Raw genomic sequence first — 19,459 nt, 5'->3', positions numbered from 1 at the left:
TGCTCTTCATCAGGGGTTCTCAAACTTTCGATCTAAGATAGGACTATCACTCGTGGTGTGTGGGTGCCCTCTAGTGGTACACAAATTACAATTAAATAGATTGCACAATGTAGCGTGTCTTAACATTTTTTTCCCCCAAGTAGCCTACGGTTCATAGTTCACTTTTATTTAACGCACAATTTGTAACGAATCTTTTCAATCCACTTGTTTAATTGAATAAGAATAAAACAGCAGATTTGTTTTTGAAGAACATTTTGGCCTACTGTATTTTATTTTAATATTGGACATAATGGTGGAGATGCAAGTATGTGTGTGTGTGTTTTTTTTAGGTGGTGCTTAGTATAAAAAGTTCGAGAACCACTTGAGAATATTTTTTTTTTAATTGGAAAACAAACAAACCTCAAGCCACTGTTCCTAATTGACCTGCAGCTGATGCCAATGGGCTCTTTGCACAGCTCGACTACTTCCTGAACTGAATACCACACCTTTGTTTCCTGTCTTTCATGAGTGGACAAACTGATTAATCCAGGTGCGTTGTAGTTACTGAGATCAGGCACACCTGGATTAATCAGCTTGTCCACTCACGAAAGACAGGAAATGAAGGAATGGTGTTGAGTTCAGGAAGCAGTGGATTTGTGCAAAGAGCCCATTTCCCCAATGAAGGTAGTGCATTTAAGGAGAAAGAACGCCAGCTTCCGACTCCCATGTCAATCATGTTGTTTCTTCTTCATTTGTTGTTTTTGGCACTTCTGACACCATCAATAAGTCATCGAGGTAAGAGGAACGCTGTGCTGTCTGCTCACTTTACGCTGTTCTAGACAAGATAAAAATGCTCACGCGTAATTGACAAAGACAATTGCGATTTTCACATAGTGTATGGCAGGTTTGACTTTTTAATTGAAATAGTAGTCGGATTCAAACTAGTATTAATAAAAAAATGAGTGGTTTTATTCCTGAAAATTGTTTATTGTAATTCATTGCGTTCTAAACAAATTAAACACAATGACGAGGAAGTCGAATCAAATGAATTAAGTAGTAAAGCAAAATGTACCATTGTGCCACTTATACTGTCGATTAGAATGACATCACAATGCGAACGTCAGTTGACCGACACATTATTCTGATACGATGCCTTTGGATGTCTGTATAACTGTAGTAATATTAATAATTGTTGATGATTATGATAAACCTAAATAAAATATCATTTCCAAACGCAGGTGAGCGTGGACCACTGGCAGTGACGTAATACCTGGCATTGTGACATCTTTAGTCGACAGCAGGTGGCTGTTAAGGCAATTACAGAAACAATAATTAACTTTAAAAACAAACAGTAGGCCTACAGCCCTAGTTGTTAATTGTACTCAGGATAACGGGCTCAGTTATTGTCAGTATAACATGATGATGCTGCATTTTGTTTAATACTTTCCGTAATTTGTTTGAGCGCCGTGTCATACTGCAGAAGCTAATTAATGTGAGCGTTAAGCTAGTTAGGTTATGGTTTTATATACGGAGTAATACAGTACTCGTTTATTTTGATAGTAAACTTGGAATGGCACTATACAGCTTTAATTCAGGTCCCCATTTGCCTGACTGCTGCTTGCGTTCACTAACTTCACTGCCACCATACAGCACAAGTAATAAGGCACTATTGTGCTTTTTTTTTTTTTTTTTTTTTTAAATAAACCATTTATGTTTAAGGTCTTCCTCCACACATCTTGGGCCAGTGGACCTTCTCTGAGGAGAACTCGCATGATGAAGAACTTGATGAGCTTTTTAGAAAATCCTCCCAAGACTACTTGATCCTGATGATACCTGAGAGCACAGTGGTGCTCGACAGTGTGGTGACTGTGGTCGACAGTGTCACTCCATTACCAGAGTCCGAGAAACAGATGACTACAAGAGAACCGCTGCGTCTCAATGCGCAAGGTACAGTAATCTCACAGGTAGCGTTAGTTTTCCTTAGTGGCCTTTAACTCACTGGTCTTGTTGTTTTGGATGATCCAGATGAGAGAAAACCAGGATCCACCGTGTGGAAGGTGGTTGTGGTGGTGGCCATCCTGCTGGTGTGTATAGTGGGATGTGTGAGCACTGCCTACTACCTGTGTGTCTGGAGAGGTGGCCGCATTCATTATCAACCTCACAGAGTGGAGGCTTGAGTCAATAAAAATGGGCGGTGACATCTGGTATGACTCTATTGCATATACATTTTTTTAAATATATCTATGAATGAGTCACTGTATAATAAGGAAAATTGTTCTAGAGTTGTAGAACAGCGGTAAAGTGATTTCCCATTTTGACCTACCCACAATTGAAAATCTGATAGACCTTAAATGTGTATTTTAGTTAAAATTATCTTGTCTTATCTCATCTTTAGTTATCTTTTAATATAATTCCACATTTGTCAATCTTTCAATTTTTCATAAATATAATTCTTATAGTTCATATAATTCCAAGTAACTTCTCAAATATAATTTCATTTCTTTTACATATTACCAGCATATTGCATCTTTTTCCATCAGTATCTTTCAATATCGTTCCAAATATCATTCCATATTTCTTTTTAATTCAAAATTTCAGCCTGCAAGAAATTGCATTTTCGGGCTTACTATAAAGTTTCCAAATGTTGCAAACCCTTGTCATTTACTATCAAGACCACCAGAGGTCCTTACTATGTTTTTGTTGTTTTTTTTTCTTGTTTTTTTGTTTTTGTTTTAGTTTTTTGTACATCAAATGTCAGGAGTAATCTGGTTCCCAACTTTAATATGGATTTTATTTGTTTATTACCTTAGGTTTAAAGTCAAATCTTAATTGAAGTTTACATGCAAAATATGGGCTTCCCTCTAGTATCTATTCATATTTAATAGAAATAAGATGGGGATCAAGTTAGACAAGCAGAATCCCATCAAGTCCACCACTACACTCATGAGTCTCCCTTTAAGCAATATTAGGTGGCTTTGGGGGAGCTGATGAATTGAATTAATCCCCCCCCCCCCACTTGTGATAGATGGGCCTGTTCGCGGGGGGGCTGCAAAATGGAGCCATTGTTCATGTGTCACTCTGATTGTCGCGTCTCTGTATGATTGGTGCCTGCCTGCTGAAGGCCACAAGTGGACGAAAGACCTCCCTCTCTCCTACTTATTCTTACTTGTCTCTCCCCTCCCCAATCTCTCGTTTGCTTAATTCCAGGTCCCCACAACTGTTTTCCATGAAGCCAGCTGCACAAAGAAGTTTTCACTTGGGACAAACAAGTAAATGTCACTTTTTGCTCTATTCTCTATACACCGATGCAAGTGTCAATTGATTGTCATTCATAAATATTGTTTGTATGTTTAGTGCCTGCTGGGTTACAAGTGTTTACAAAAAGGTTCTCCGCAGGCTGCACTGACTGAATTAGGTCAGAATTTTCGCAGCTGCTCTATTAAAAACAATGGAGGATGTTGTAGTTATAAAAAGAAATGGGGTGGGGGAGGGGGGGTCAGTCAGTAGATTTATACATTTGAATACGGTAAAAAAAATTGTGTGGACGGATGGGATTGTATCTACTTTTAGCTTTACTTACTCCATTTTTCACTTAAGACAGCACTCGATCACATATTTAACTACTACAATAAATTAAAAACAAATTTAAACTGATAGTTTACTTTTTTTTTGTTATTGTAGTATGCATATGTACAATGTCTTAAAGCTACTTAAGTAAAATTAACTTCTTTACTGTGGAAAAACAATGATTTAGTTTAATATAAAATGTTTGATCTATAATCACAAAATATATATATATATATATATAAAATATAACATATAACATTTGGCTTAAAAATACTTCAATAATGTAATAGTAATTTAAAACTAAGTATATATACTAAAATTAGTTTAATGTAAAATTTAAAGTTCAATAAAATTGTATTCAATTATTGCAATAAAAAAACTAAGCCATTAGATCTTTTTTTTTTTTTTTTTTTTTTTACTTTTTAATTCGCAATGTAAAAATGATAGTTAGGGGAGGATATTTCTTGCTAATCAGAAGCCAGAAGAAAGTAATTTCCTGGAAAAGGCCAAATGAGATGAGAATCTTGACAAAGGTTTACGAGTGGTATTGAAAATATAGTTAGCAAACCATCAAATTCTTAAGACATGTCAGGATGATTTTGCTTAATTTTTCCTATAATGTTTCAATATACAATATATCAGTACGTGGTAAAGATGACAGCATATCATATTCATATGCCACAATGAGTAAAAATACTAGCCTCTTTAAAATAATGAAATGATCCAGCACAATCATTAGTTATGGTCAGGTGATAGTTGTATTATGCCACAATTGTGGTTTCTACATTGCCCTCCTCAGACCGCTATAAACAAATACACACTCGGAACCCCACACTTTGAGTGAAGGGCCATGTTTGTGCAAAGGCCACTTTAAGGGCACTAACTGAAATGTTTAATGCTCGCCCGTGGATTTATGGAGGTCAGCACAAGGCTAGGTTTTGAGAAGGAGAAGACAAGGCTAGACCTTCGGATTGATTTCCATGAATGACTTCACGCTCAGAGGAGGAGGGGAAGAAAAAGACCACCATGCCACATTAAAGCACAAAAGAAAACGTAGCAGGTCGACGCAAGAAGAAACGACGGCACGGTGGCGTCAGTGAGCGTTCTGCTGATAAATATGTCTGGGAAAGACAAAGAGCGAACAGGCGTGTGTAGAGGGTTGGGCTTTTATGAGAGACTTCCCTTCTGCAGGAGAAGCGGGAAATTGCCTCTTTCAAAATGAATATTGTTGGTGTGACGCACAATTTAATACAGGGGACCCCCGCCCCCCACACCGAATTTTGACCTGCAGTGGTGCTTTGAGAAACAAGTTCATGCTGTTCCACGGCCAAGTGGTTGGATCTCAAATCATCTTTTTCCATTTGGAATGAATGAAATGGGCATCAATACATTCTTGGACAAAATTTAAATGGGGAGGGGATTATTGCAAACCAACTTACACAAACTATTGCATATTGAAATTTAACAAACATTTTACTACTTGACAAATGGGCTTTGCATAATTTTTCATTGAGGAGCTGAGGATAGGATCCACAAAAAGAATGCAAATAAGTGAATTGCAAATGGTGAAGCCCATATGTGGGGGTTTAATGTAATTCATAATCCTGGTGGGATTGACAGCATTTCACAAGAATGACAGTGCAGCACATATTTTAAAAATTGGTGAGCATGAACAGTCACCTACTACCTTCTATATTGGAGAATTATTTTTTTTAAATAAAGTTTTTGTTTTTTTTAATTCCTGTGTCCATTTTTTTTCTGTTTATGTTCACAAATGCTCCCGTCTACAGCTATTATAAAGATGCACATACCCAACATGTTTAGGGGGGAAAATAACAAAAAAAAACTTTTGGTAACATCGTCTACTGATTTGGATTTATTTTACTATTTTATGAGCGAGTAAATGTTTCACGTTTTAGTGGCCTGGTTTGCTTCACTATTGGCCCCAAGTAACACTGACAACAAAAACATGGCCCCCTCCCTCTAGTCATAGACCCATTATCAGCACCGATAGTGAGCATTTTTAATGAATATCGGTCTCAGCCTTTTTTCAAAATCTGACGGCTGATGAAAGGTAAAGCTAAAACCATTTTAATCTCAGAGCTATTTATTTGAATTTCAGTTAACTTTACAAGAGATGCTGCTGACCTTGGGAACCTTCTGAACCTTTTGTTTTTGTGCGACATTAAATCAAATGTGAAAGTTTAAGACTTCAGGATTTTTTTTAATTTCGGAAAAAAAAAATCAGCTATGGTATTTTAAGTTTCCATGTAACTTTTGAAGATGTACTGATCCCTGTACGTTTTACAAATTTAAAATGTATATTGTGTTAGATCTACATTTTGAAAAGTCTGAAAAATTGTTCAATAAGCATTGCTTTAAGATATTGCAACAAATTTAAGATTGACGTTTGTAGTCTTAAAAAAATTATGCCAATTTTTTTCCCCACCCCTTTTTTACTGAAATGAATACCGGCTTCAAATATTAGTTATCGGCCTCATTGACTACTAATCGGTATAGGCCCTGAAAAAAAAACATTGGTCTATCTCTACCCCCCTCCATCAATTAAGTTGCTGATATACGAATTGCGTTATGATACAAATAAAGAATCAGAGGCTGGGAGAATACATGACTCATATCGCCACTGTTATTAAATAAATTTTTTCAATCACGGCGCCGCAATCTGGGTAGTGAGCGATGCCTTGAAAACGGCAACATGACAGTTCTTTATCATGATTTGATGCTTGACGGTTGTCATACAGCTCTGTGTGCTCTCTCCCTCTCTCTTTGTGGGATGAATTAGAGGCAACATGAAAACGGAGCAGACCTTCAGCAATACATAATGTATGAGCAGCTCCAAGGCTCCTGCTGAATTCTGTTCAGGTGGCATCAGTGGGTGCAGCCGAGCGGAAAACGCCGGCCGGTCACTTAGCGCAGGCCGTGTGTGGTAATCTCTCCACACGGAAGCTCGCGCCGTGAAAATGTGGCCGCGTTCCAACCTTCAGGCTGTGTGCACGTTTTTGAGAGCTTGCAATGTAAATTGAATCTATGTCTTGGCTTCACGCTGGATTTAATGATCAGAGTTTGGATCTGGTTAGCATCCAGTGGCGTGCAAGGGAGGGGGCACCCACCATGGACTGAAAAATTTCAATGGACATAATGGTCCTGTGAGTTGCTCCATTTACAAATGTAGACCTTCAAACTCTGTTTACAGGTGTATAAATGATCCCAACTACTCATGAAATCAATTACAATCTTTAAACAACTGTAATAACGGTTAAGAAATGGAACTTCAGCTCGCATATCCCTCTGGTGTATTTCAACATAAGTCTCCCAACAGTGGTGTTAAAGGAATAGGAGATGACACATTTAGAGAAATGTTACATCCAAATATTTTTTCCAAAACAATCATTACCTTATAAATAACTGCCCGTAATTTAAATAAGCATCAGTAAAATTGATTTTTCAAAATGAAATCGACTCTTAATTCATTTGCTCTCAAAAACATATAAATATGTTTTTTCAATATTACCAGTGTCCCAAAATCAAATGTATACTTTTTTTTTTCCCAATAATTTTTTATGCTGGAGCATGAAAAGGGTTTGATGCAGTCTCTAAAATGAAGAGAATGCTTGAAGCAATGGTAGTTATTACAAAAACGGCCAGCAGGTGGCAGCAGAGTATAAGAGTTCATCAAAAAGCACTTTTCCATTCCACATTTGTGAATAATGATGAAGCTTAGCTATATTATAATGCTAATTGCAGCAAAACAGAAACTGATAGAAATATATATATATTTTCCTGATGAAAGAAGAGACCCTATCTTGTCTTACCACAGTCTGCTTACTTAAAGTGGAAGTTTGCAATTTCCAAACAAACTAATTAACACACTAAAAATTCAGAAACTCCCCTTTTTATTGTATTTGTTGAAACTGTACTCAACAGGTGTACATGAGTGGAAAAAAAAACAGCTTCAGTATCAGTAAAGGTCCTAAGTGATGCTCAGTGCTCTATGTAGTTGCATAAATAAACACAATCTGTCACTATTATGATTATAATACGGTAATCCATCTGGCAAATGTGTATTGCTTGTGTCTAATCATCTTTTTGCTTTCCAGGGCCGTAACCTGGCTTTTTGTGGTTTGTGGAAATCAACCCCCTGGAGGCACCTCAATTGTAAGTGTCAAATCCTTTTGCTTTGCTACATTGTGTTTAGTGTCACTGGTCATGATTTCCGGATTATAAATAACTTAAAGTTCTTGTAAAGGCATCCTAAAGTGTATTTTCGCATCATGCAACCTTTACAAGGTCGGGGATCGGCTGTTGAAATATTTGTAATGCCACAAATCATGCTGACAAAAGAAGGCTTTTTGTGAGTCGTACCTTCCTGTGCGTGTGCGACGAATGTAATGCGTCGCCGACCACGCCCTCTGGGAGCTATGATTCATCCCCCGTGCACTAGTTTCACATGCAAATGACAAATCACAGCCAAAGATTTGATGCAAGGAGGCACAATATAATCACACTGAATGTCTGTGTTATTATTTGTCTTTTTTTTCTTATGCATAGTCTTTAAAGTGACTTTTTGTCGTACCAATGAACGTTGTGTGTAGTGTTGCGATTAGTTGCTGGGAAGTGCACGTCGTGACATCTGGGCTGATTCACTCGGGCAGCGTTGTGTTGTGATGGTGCGGCATATTGATTTCAGCGCGACTTGGAGATGTCTTTGTAATGTGACAACACAGATGGTAAATGGCTACAAGAAGAAGAAGAAGAATGCTCAACGTCTTTGGTTTTTTTCCCACCCATAATTTGGAATTATGACTAGCTGTTAATTTTGTTCTTATGTTAATCTTTTTTTATATTTAAGTTATTCAATCGCATTCTATCGATCTAAGTTCTATAGCACTTTGGATTGTGATACAATATATACAATATACAGATATTACACTCTGTCTCCCCCCCCCCCCCCCCCCCCCCCCTCTCTCTCTCTCTCTCTCTCTCTCTCTCTCTCTCTCTCTCTCTCTCTCTCTCTCTCTCTCTCTCTCTCTCTCTCACTCCCTCTCTCTCTCTCTCTCTCTCTCTCTCTCCCCCCTCAGGGATGGCATTATGGGGAAAAAATGACGAGCAGAATTCATGTACTGCAGACATAATTATAAATCATAAAAAATATGAGTAAGCAGTGTGTACTTAATTTTCAAACAAATTACTGTAGTATAATGTAGGCCAGATGCAAATGTTAACATTTAGCCTACAAGTACGCTTGAACGTACTTGCAAATACATTTAAATTATTTAAATACGTTTAAACATATTTTTCAGTATGTTTAAATGTATTTTTCAGTACGTATTTGTAAGTACATTCGTTCAAACATATTAATTCTGAACATTCTGGAATTTTTTTTAATATTTCTACAATGTAACATTTCATTTCCACGTCGTACTTTGCTTTTGCATTGCAAACCAGTCTTTTTTTTTTTTTTTTTTTTAATAGTAATCCTGACAAATGAAATTACAGTGATCCAAAGAGGAGAAAAATGCTGCATTCGTGGAAGATGGGAAATCTGATTTATCTCACTCAGATTGTGTCACTTCCGACATAAAAGCGTTCCAATCAAATGTAAATACAAGACATGTTCACGTGATTTGGAATGGCTACGTTAACAAACAGTTTCTCGGAATCAGCCATCTTTGTCATTTACATTTTCATTGAACGCTTTGAGGACGGAACTGGGACACTCGCAGTGGGATAAATCCGACTTCAAACCTTCCTCGAATGCAGCATAAGACCGCCATTTTGACTTGTGACGTAAGATCGAAATTGTCAGTTTGCCAGTCAAAAATGTTTACTCCACATTAGCAGTTCCACGCTACCGTAATTGTTGGGATAAGTGTTACAAAAAAGCAAATATGCCCACATTGAATTAACTCCAGACATCAGTTCCACACTTTTTGTTGGATGTGCATGTGATGGCACACCCTTGTCCTGAATGCAGAATCGTCATTGTATTAGGGTCAAGATCTAGAAAGCTTGACAGGAATGACAAATAGTAAGCAGGCTGACCAAAAGCAAGGAGAGGTGTTGTAGCCAACCTGGGAAAACAAAAACAATGAACTTCGGCTGTTCTAAATAAAAAACAACAACAACAACAACAACAAAGTTTGGACCCGCAGACACTCGTGTGATTTAAAGTCTCTCTCTCACTCTGCCACTACTATAACTTTGCCGGCTGCCATGATGGATGAGGTGGTGTCAGCCCATGTTCATTATAATGCACACCATCTATTCTCCTCAGCCACACTCTGCCGCGCTCCAGGAAATGCCAGCGAGGTAGTAGCGCACTTGCACAAAGAGGAGAGAAGCCCTCATCTGATATCATGGCCAGACTTTGCTGCTTTGCTTTGCTGCGTGTTAACTTTAGCGCCCAGTGAGCCATCAATCACTGATGAAGATACCCACTCGGATAACTGCTATTTGTGTGTGTGTGTGGGAGGGGAGCACAGTATGACTGATGAACACCCTTCAGTGTCCACGCGAGCATATTCCCTTGAAATATGCTCGTCCTGAATCATTAATGAGCACTCCCGCAGTTATCGGTGTGCAAAAACATGACGAGAAACACAGAGTGGGAGTGCCTTTCGTGCTTCCCACGTCAATGTGAGTGTCTCATCCATCTGCAAGACACGTCAAATACACAAATAACACCCCTTTATGACTGATTAGTCATACTACGGACGGACCATTTGGAAAAGAAATCTAATTGCATTCCCCCAATAACAATATCAGATGCAGTATACATAAATGTTTTAGTCTTTTAGGTTAGGTTTACGGTAAAAGTAGACAAATGAACCATGAATTAAAATGATCGACACTTTATCTACTTTAATTAGTTGTTCCCTTACTAAACTTTGACTTGCAGTCTTTTTAAGCTTTCAATATGTAAGCGTGCATTTCACTTCTTAAGCAATGAACTATCAATACGCTATATATCATAAATCAATCAATCAATAAATAAATAAATCACATCCTTTGTAATTCAAAAATTAAATTATATTACATTGTGACGTCAATATATAATATAGTACACAGACATACATTCTTTATCCTCTGCGAAGAATGACTGATATTGCTGCTTATCGAGCAACACCTACTTTCTCCTTCTTGTTTATGCCTATGTCAGTATTTATGTACATTATAAGGAGCAGAGCAATAATGTCCGTTGTTTTGAGGCAAAAAATTGGAAAAACTGATTTATCAAATCCAACCCACTTTATTTCTATAGCACATTTTATCAATAAGCGTCTCCAAAGTGCTGCACATTGAGATCCGCACACTCATACACATTAAATCTAGTAAAAACCAACTATAAAAATAAAAGAGTCAATGAACTACTAAAATACAATAAGTAAAGTAAAAAAAAACCATTAACAATAAAAAAAAAAAAAAGTAAAAAAAAAGAAGAAGAAGATAACACCCTGAGGAGTACTCAATTCATGCTGTACTGATTTAATTGCGTAATCATTATTTGTCGTGCAATATTAAAGATTGCTATTTTTTTCAATGTGTGTTTTTTTTTTTATATATATGGTTGGAACAGATTACTGGCATTTCCATTCAATTCAGTAGAGAAAGTTGATTTAAAATACGACTAGTTTGAGTCATGGATGTGGACACAGAGTGATTTTAACTTGCATCTTAAGGCACCACTATATTTTCAAGAAAAAATGTGAATTTTTCAGTGACTAACAGGACATGATTGCAGTACGTAGGGGGATATTGTACATACACGCACACACTTCAGAATAAATACATATCAAGTCAGCGGGTGCCTGATGAAAGGAAACGTGTGACATATGGAAACAGATTTATTCAAACTGATCTGAATCTCATCTATCAGCGGCACGCCAAGTGCACCAAACTGTGTGTGCCACTATCTTCTTCTTCTTCTTCTTCTTCTTCTTCTTCTTTTTCTTTCTATAAAGCCTTTAAGGATCTATCGGACAAAAAAGGTTATCCGAATGACTTGTGGATCATTCGTAGAGCAGAGGGATCAATAACCGCCAGGCTTAGTCCCCTGCTCATCCATCTGATGCTTATCTTTCCTCAGCAGCTCCAGGAGGAATCAGTGGACTTTAAGGCTCCCTTTTCTCCCTCCGTGCAACAACATGTCCTCTCATGCATGAAGCGCCCTTAAATGATTCATGTCTGAACCGCACCAGTATCATCGGACACGTTCGGTAGATCACCAGGGAAGCCAGTCTCTTTCTCCCAGTAAAGTAGCATGGCGCCAGAGGAAGGAATGGCCTATAAATAGATCGGCTAGATTTACACATAAAGGTAACATCTCGCTTCAGAAAAAGGATGGAGCGTCGGGGCTGGGAGGGAGCTATTAATTATAAAAGAGAAATCAAACTGCTGCCATGTTGTGTGTGACTGCTCGCAGACTTTCCATGCGGCTGGACAGCTTGTCAAAAGTGTCTGAAAAATAATGTAAATATCCCAAAGTGTCAGCTTAGGAAATACGACTTGCAGCAATAAGGCTTGATCTGCCGGCACTTTTAAATGATTGTCACTTAAAATCGGATTTGAATATCTCCTATAGTCGAGTAAAGCCTGTCTAGCTTGTCGCTCGCTATGACTAATTCAAAGGCTCTACGTGCAGATATAAAAACAATCCCTGTCATAGCAGCTTGATCATTTCCATTTATACATGAAAAAAAACCCAACATGACATTCGAACAAGGAAGGATTCCACTCCAAAGGTTTGAATAATCACCTTATAGTTTGGCATTATTGATGTGAGCTAACTGTTCTGTTAATAACGGGAAACATCGCTGCGGTTTCATTACATTCGAATACAAACCCACAGCCTATAAAGCAGTATGGTAAGTGCTCCTAATAAATGATTCATTTGGGCGGAAGTATTGGATGGGAGGACGACTTTCCGTCCGCGTCGAGGAACTGCTCGTTTGTTGTTTCATTCACAATGCAAAGTGCAGATCATTTCACGTGAAAATCTCATTAGATTTAATTGGACGCTTGTAAAACCGAACGCAGTTGACGCTAGATTGAGTTTACCTGCAAAATGATGTTTCAGTTTCACGTTTTCAATTCATTCAACAAGATTCAGTCACAATTCACGTATCAGATTGATAGAGTGGAAATGTTAGACACAATATTAATATCATATTTAGCTGGGTTGTGTTTTTGGATTGGATTTTGGCTGGCTCACAAGCTGAAGCTTGTCACCATATTTTAGTTTTGCTGTGTCCTGAAGTTTCATTCAATTTAATGTAACATTCTTTGAAACTTTTGTGGCGCCTGGAGAGCTCATTGGGTTTGGGCACAGGGTTCAAATCCCAGTGAAGCTGTGAGTTGTGTCACGAAGGGCATCAGGTGTCGAAACTTTGCGAAGCATATTTGCGAGTGACTTGCTGTGTTGACTCTTGACAAGCCACTGTTTTGACCCCTTTTTGGAACAAACTCTTGACCCAACGTGCTGGGCCAAATTCTCAACCCAATGTGCTGGGTATAAATAACCCAGCATTGGCTCTGTCTTATTTGGATCCAATAGTGGGTTAGCTATTTTACCCAATGTGGGTTACTTTTAACAGACTTTTTAAGTGTGTGGCTGTTTTTAACTGTTTTCAAAATACTTTTTTTTATTTATTTTTTTTAAATCAAAATATAGATATGTATATTTTTTGGAAAATATTGTTATATATACATTTTCTAAATTTAAGTTGTAATATTTCAGAGAAAAGTCTTAAGTCGTATTTTTTCAAGAAGTTACATATTTAAAATTTAATATTTTTTATTAAGCCTACTTTTGTAGTAGTTGTGTAATTATGAATAAACATAATATTAAAAAAGTACAGTTTTATATTTTCTAAAAGTTGTAAATTTACTAAATTTAAGTTGTAATATGCGAATAAATTCTAGTAAAGTCATATACTTGGAGTAGAGCAATTTTTGCATAATTTTGTAAAACAAAATTAAAATCTGATTTTTACCTAGTTTTTAAAAAGGTATATTTCTTACAAATATTTTTGAGTATTTTTTTTTAATAGATTGTCTTTGTGTTACAATAATAGTCAATTAGTCATATAGTTTCAAGAAAAAATGTATCCAGTTTAAATTAGTAATGTTGATAGAATATGTGGCATTTTTTAAGAGAAAGTATTACATTTATTAGGAGAGAAAAAGTTATGTCACAATTTTACAAAAATACTTGTATACTGTCAAAAGTTTTACGTTTCCCAGATAACTAGTATAGATTTCTTTAGATAAAAGATAAATGATACATTTTCTTTATTTTTTTTTGTATAGAGAAATTGTATATTTGAATAAATATTTATTTAAATACGGAATGTTTTAAACTACTGATGTACCGTATCCTTTTTTTTTTTTTTTTCCCTTTTTCAGGGTGGATCTAATATTTATAGGAAAGTATTTGATATGATGATATTATTAATTTTATTATTATTCATATTACCGGTAGCGTTATTGTTGTTCTTAGTGTGCTAACATTCACTCAAGTGTCTCATGCTCCCTCCATTATGTAAGCATGCACATAAAGACAGCGGCCCAAATGTGTCTACTGTATCATATTACTATTAATACTAATAATCGAGAAGGTGACGCACACACAGTGGATCTTTGCAGCTGTGCAAAATGTAATCCCACACTTGGATCACGTGGGTCGGGTGTGTGTGTGCGTGTGTGTGTGTGTGTAGGGGGGGTGATTGTGGCGTGGGGGTGGAAATGGGAGGGAGGGGGGTGGTCAAATGGGAAAGGCGAGTCTCTTGTTGTGCGACGACCGCCATTACATTGCCGCGCGTAAAGGGGGGCTTGTCTTTGGATGTTACGTTGCACAAGCGTGCGCGCGCAGACCCCACGGATACCCCCCCGACTCAACACCACCACTTCTTATTTACCAACCTCAATGACATGATCACACATAGCGAGGACGCCAAATCTGCGCGAGGGCGAGCATTTTTACGCGCGCGCGCACACAATAAAACGTGCAAGAAATCGGTGCTTTTTCTTTGCCTGCTCTTTGCGTGTGCGTGCGCGGGTGTGTGTGCAGCCGCTGGAGGACGTGTCGTAATGATATAAAACTGAAAGGAAGGAAGGATTTTTTTTCACGCGCACACACACACAGAAGGCTGCTTGTCGCTTTCCTGCCGCTGGAGTAAGAATATAGTTTCTCTCCTCTTTCGGACGATCGTGGATTGTGCCCCACTTTTGTCCCCGGGAAGGTTTGAGGGGACGCGAGGAAGCGCTATTTGGGATTTTTTTTGCTCATCTGGAAGAGAATCTCCATCGGTTTCCTGAATAGAGAAGCAACAGAGGGATTAAAACATTCCTGGCCGGGTTACATTGTGCGCTGAGCTAAGAAAGGCGGCTATAAATAGCGCCTGCGCGATTCTCGTAAACTATCACAAGTGGTGCATGGGATCGTGAAGAAGAATCACGCGTGTTAAAATCACACTCGTGTTTGTTTGTGTGTTTTTCCTCGGAGACTAGAAGTTCTTTTTTGTTTTTTTGTTTTGGCGTGCGTGCGGTCGCCGGCGCGTTTGCAACCATGGATTATTATTCCGATTATCACTACGATGTGCGTCTCAGGTTGATCTTCACCAAATGGCGTGGATGTGTCCGCCTGACCTGGATTGGAATCGTGTTTTGATCCCCCTGCGTGGATTATTTTCAGTTCGACCATGGGCACATCGTGCACTTCTTCTTCTTCGCTGTGAATACGCCCCATTATTTGCTGCTTCTCTTATTTATCTGGACCTCTTGTGAGGTTTCAAGCCTTGCTTTTTTATTTTTTTTTATTTTTTTTGTGGCGTGGACCCCACTTCAGGGACGGGACCCCCACTCTGTGCTGTGTGTCAGCCCCTTGGGGTGTTGATGTAGGATTTCGACATGCCCAACGCTGAGGAGCCAAAGCTGGGAGCATTATGACGACAACGACGAACTGGGTGGCGAACGGGGCAAGCCTTGAGGACTGCCACTCCAACATCTTCTCCCTGGTAGGACACAGAGAAACAATTGAATGCCTATGCAAAGTTACACGATAGGAATGTCTTGAATGTAAAGGATTGGATTTAGTTTGGAAGCAGAAATGATAATATTGTGCTGTAGGTGCCCCTTAGCAGTTTATTTTTGTTATCGAAACATTAGTTTTTATTTACAATACAGAGCTGATTATAATTTAATTTAAATAGAAATAAACCAATAAATATTAGAAATCCAGCTACAGCGCTGTTAAAAAAAAACTAAACATGTATTTTTATATACAATACAGAGCTGAACATGGATGAAAATAAATGCCTAAATGAAAGAGTAATTAAACACCTCACATCACGGACTCCCTTGCCAGCTAATTGGGATTAGCGGTATTAATTGAAAAGTGTTTTCAGTGTTGTGGTTGTAGAACAACACTGCATCATTCTGAGGGGTGTTAGTTAAAATGTGGTTACACGAGGGGGATGTAATTACAATGTGTACATGTCTTTAACACAAATGGCTTGTTTTGACATACAATACAGAGCTGATGAGAAATACACCAATAGAAAAAAGATTTGACATCTGATGTCTGATGTCTGATGAGTTCTGGGGTTGCCCCTTCTTATTATTTGGCCCCTGATACCACATGGCGTGCTGTGGGGAGTATTAGGGACCCTGCATCCTTTGAACTGCTGGGTCAAAAATAGCCCAAAATGGGGTATTTGGGTAACTATTTGTGTTCCTAAAGGGAGACTGACCCAGTCAGTGGTTCTTTGTTGACCAGTTGTGCTTTATGTTGTGTGAGGGTGTGTGTTGGGTTAAGATTGTATCGCACAAAATGGGTTAAATGAGACATTGCTGTTGGGTTAATCCAATGTGACCCCAAAAAAGGTATGGAATATAACTAATTATAATCAATAATTACATATTTAAACAATTTTAATTAAATATTTTTTTGTAATTTAACAGTTAATATATACTAATTTAATTAATTGTTAATTGTTGGGGTAAAAAAAATAACCCAATATTGGTCAAAATTGGACAGCCAAAATTTTTGTATTAAAAAGAAAAACATCAAAACTTTGGGTTGTTTTGAAGCAAAACAACCCAAAGTTGGGTCAATTTCACCCAAGCAGTGGGTCGTTCTGATTTTGGACCAATATTGGGTTATTTTTTTTAAGTTATTTATTTATTTATTTTTTTTAAGGGTGTTGATGTCATGTGGGTATGGCATCATAAGCCGAAACTGTACCCTCTTAGTAGTAGTAATTGACATTAATAATCAAATAGTTATTAAATGATTAAGCCAAACCAGCAGATATCTTCCATTGTTTCATTCCTCTTCCAAGGATATGAGCATGATATTTCAAATGAATATGATGATGATTTCATCTTTCAACACAGAAAGTTGAGATCTTAACTGCATTTGGTGACTCACTTCCTGGCATGTCAAAGATGACTGAATGAACTACAAAAATGTCGACTATTGAGGCTCACTTTGATAGTCCCGTAGGTGTTCATAAAACAATATATTGTTTAATGAAGTTAAATTAATTTTTAAAACTAATTATGACATTAAATTAATTTATTTAAAAATGTGTTGTTGTATAACACCACTGCATCATACTGAGGGATGTTTCTAATATTCTCAAAATTACCGGTAGATTATTTTGGTCACATTAGGTACAACTGGTTCAACTACGTTAAAAAATATATTCTCTAAGATAATGTGTGGTTTCTAAGGCAAGCAAAGTACAGTAAATACCTGATTGATTGTTTTACACCACTGTAAACCATATTAATAAACATGTACAATTAATAATGCACAAGCACATTTAGCACCACGATATATTCATTATAGTCCAAGATCTGTATCAATAATTAATGCTTAGCATGTGAGGCTAAAATCACACACCTTCTAATGATACACATGTAGTTGGATAGTGCTGCTCCACACACTTGCCTATTTCAGATCACATGGAATGGATGGTGAAGCTCACCCCTATAGCATCATCCCCCCTTTTAAATAATAATTTCAGTTTCCAATACCGAGTGGCGGCTGCCCCTCAAATATTTCTCCCAGGCATAATGATTTCCTCATCTTCAATATTGTAATGTGTCAAGCTACACAAACGGCTTACCAGCTCATAAATCAGAGGATCGTGCAAGCTGAGGAGCTGTCGAAAGCTTTTCACTCCTCCTCCTCCTCCTCCTCCTCCTCCCATCAACCTTCCAGATAAAAGCTGATAAAATGTTAATGTTGCCCTCACAAAGATGGGTTGATAGGAGTTTTCTGACAGGCACAGCGAATACAGTTTGAGATGATATTTGGTGACTTTGTCGGGAGGCGGGTGGTAGATTTGGCAGGTCCCGCCCCTCGCCAAAGAAAGAAGCAGCGTGCTAACTGTCCAGCTCCCTGAGGGCAGCCAAGTGGAAAGGCATGCAGTAGACTGGAGTACATGCTTTGGCTCCAAACAAAAACATCGAGGTCTCCAGGGCAACATTGTTGTAGTTAACAAAAACTAACCAAAGGACTACATTTGAAAAAAACATTTTAGTTAATGAAACAAAATAACAATGATTTGAAAACAAATGAACACTAAATCGAATGTACTTCTACTATAATTGTTGCGAAAATGTCCTTCGTTTTCGTCTTTAATTAATTAATATCATACATGCGCTTTCATGTTTGGTTTTAAATATGCAGTAGTTGTTTCAGTATTGCTGCATGTCAGTACAGAAGAATTATAGTTTTGATTTATGCCTTTATGGAAGTGTGGAACAGTAAACAGTTTTGACTGCGCTGTCGCTCAAACGTACTACAAAGTGTTTCGCCCATATTGGCAAAGTCATTCGAACATACTACAAAGTGGTTTGAATTTATTGATAAAGTTGTTCAATCATATTGGTAAAACAGGCTAAATGCTAAAAATGACATTTTTTCCCATAATGCAAAACAGGGTATTTTTTTTTGCATGCACAATTGTGCACTACAGCCACTTGACACGCGGGCAGCCGCAGGACAAAGCTCACCAACAGGAAACATTAAGTTAAGTAAATATTTGATTCACATTTTTTTAAATCGTATTTTCTACAAACAATGTTGACTTGCTTAATTTTCACTGTACGTGAGCTTCATCCTGTCCACCTGTGACATGGCTGCAGTGCACAATCGCACCCATGCAAGTCGATATCCCATTGCATTATGGGAAAAAATGTCATGTTATCTATCTATCTATCTATCTATCTATCTATCTATCTATCTATCTATCTATCTATCTATCTATCTATCTATCTATCTATCTATCTATCTATCTATCTATCTATCTATCTATCTAAAGATTACAGTCATTGTAATGTTTTAGTTTAGTGTTTGGTGGACGTCACTGGGATTGTAGTAGCTAACAGTAATAGCAATTCTACAGGATCATATAATTGTAGTAGTAGTAATAGCCATAGATATTACTAATGGTGTATACAGGTATATAATAACTTTTCATTATATTGAGTGATGGTCCTAACATTTCACTTACCTTATTTAGCCCCATCCGTTGGACGGAGTATAACAGGACAACTTCAATAGTAAACACGTCTGTTAAAGTGTCAATCAAAATAAGAGCATTGTCATCTCAGCATACAGTAGATGAGGTTGCAAGATTCATTTGTGTCAGTGGAATGTTGGCAAGTGATGCAGTGCTTAAAAACAAAGCGTACAGTGGCAGCTGTTCAAAAGAGATTTACCAGAAGTTCAATCTTATACTGGCTCACATGTGATTGCGCTGTGGTCATTTCCTGCCTTTTTTTTTTTTTCTCTAACTGGTGCAATCATTTGTACATGTGCTTTTGCTTATGTCTTGCAAAGAAGTGGAGATTATTTGTCAAATGTAGTTGTACCGACGTA

The 19,459-nt window shown here is 37.6% G+C and overlaps 2 protein-coding genes across 4 annotated transcripts in view; both read left to right on the top strand.

Annotated features, from left to right (window-relative positions):
• Positions 1-516: 516 nt before the first annotated feature.
• LOC144002429 (uncharacterized) lies at positions 517-3,332 on the top strand. 3 transcript variants are annotated; one of them, XM_077497651.1, is made up of 4 exons: positions 517-663; positions 1,699-1,926; positions 2,005-2,183; positions 3,187-3,332. In XM_077497651.1, exons 1-3 carry the CDS (start codon positions 606-608, stop codon positions 2,154-2,156), a joined length of 438 nt encoding a protein of 145 aa, XP_077353777.1. In that variant the 5' UTR covers positions 517-605; the 3' UTR covers positions 2,157-2,183; positions 3,187-3,332. The 3 variants fall into 3 exon arrangements, with proteins under 3 accessions (XP_077353777.1, XP_077353776.1, XP_077353775.1); XM_077497650.1 differs by having other exon boundaries at positions 553-774; positions 2,005-2,063; XM_077497649.1 differs by having other exon boundaries at positions 557-774.
• Positions 3,333-15,149: 11,817 nt separating this feature from the next.
• The window catches only part of LOC144002766 (mediator of RNA polymerase II transcription subunit 13-like), a 56,034-nt gene continuing 51,724 nt past the window's right edge, over positions 15,150-19,459 (top strand). Inside the window, exon 1 of the mRNA XM_077498260.1 lies at positions 15,150-15,581. Within this exon, the coding sequence (XP_077354386.1) occupies positions 15,510-15,581 (72 nt within the window). The 5' untranslated portion in view covers positions 15,150-15,509. The remainder of the gene's footprint in view (positions 15,582-19,459) is intronic.

This window comes from Festucalex cinctus, chromosome 15 (assembly GCF_051991245.1).
Source record: "Festucalex cinctus isolate MCC-2025b chromosome 15, RoL_Fcin_1.0, whole genome shotgun sequence".
NCBI classification, from domain to species: domain Eukaryota; kingdom Metazoa; phylum Chordata; class Actinopteri; order Syngnathiformes; family Syngnathidae; genus Festucalex; species Festucalex cinctus.
Note: the sequence above shows the minus strand (reverse complement) of the source record. Positions and strands in the feature narration are given on the sequence as shown.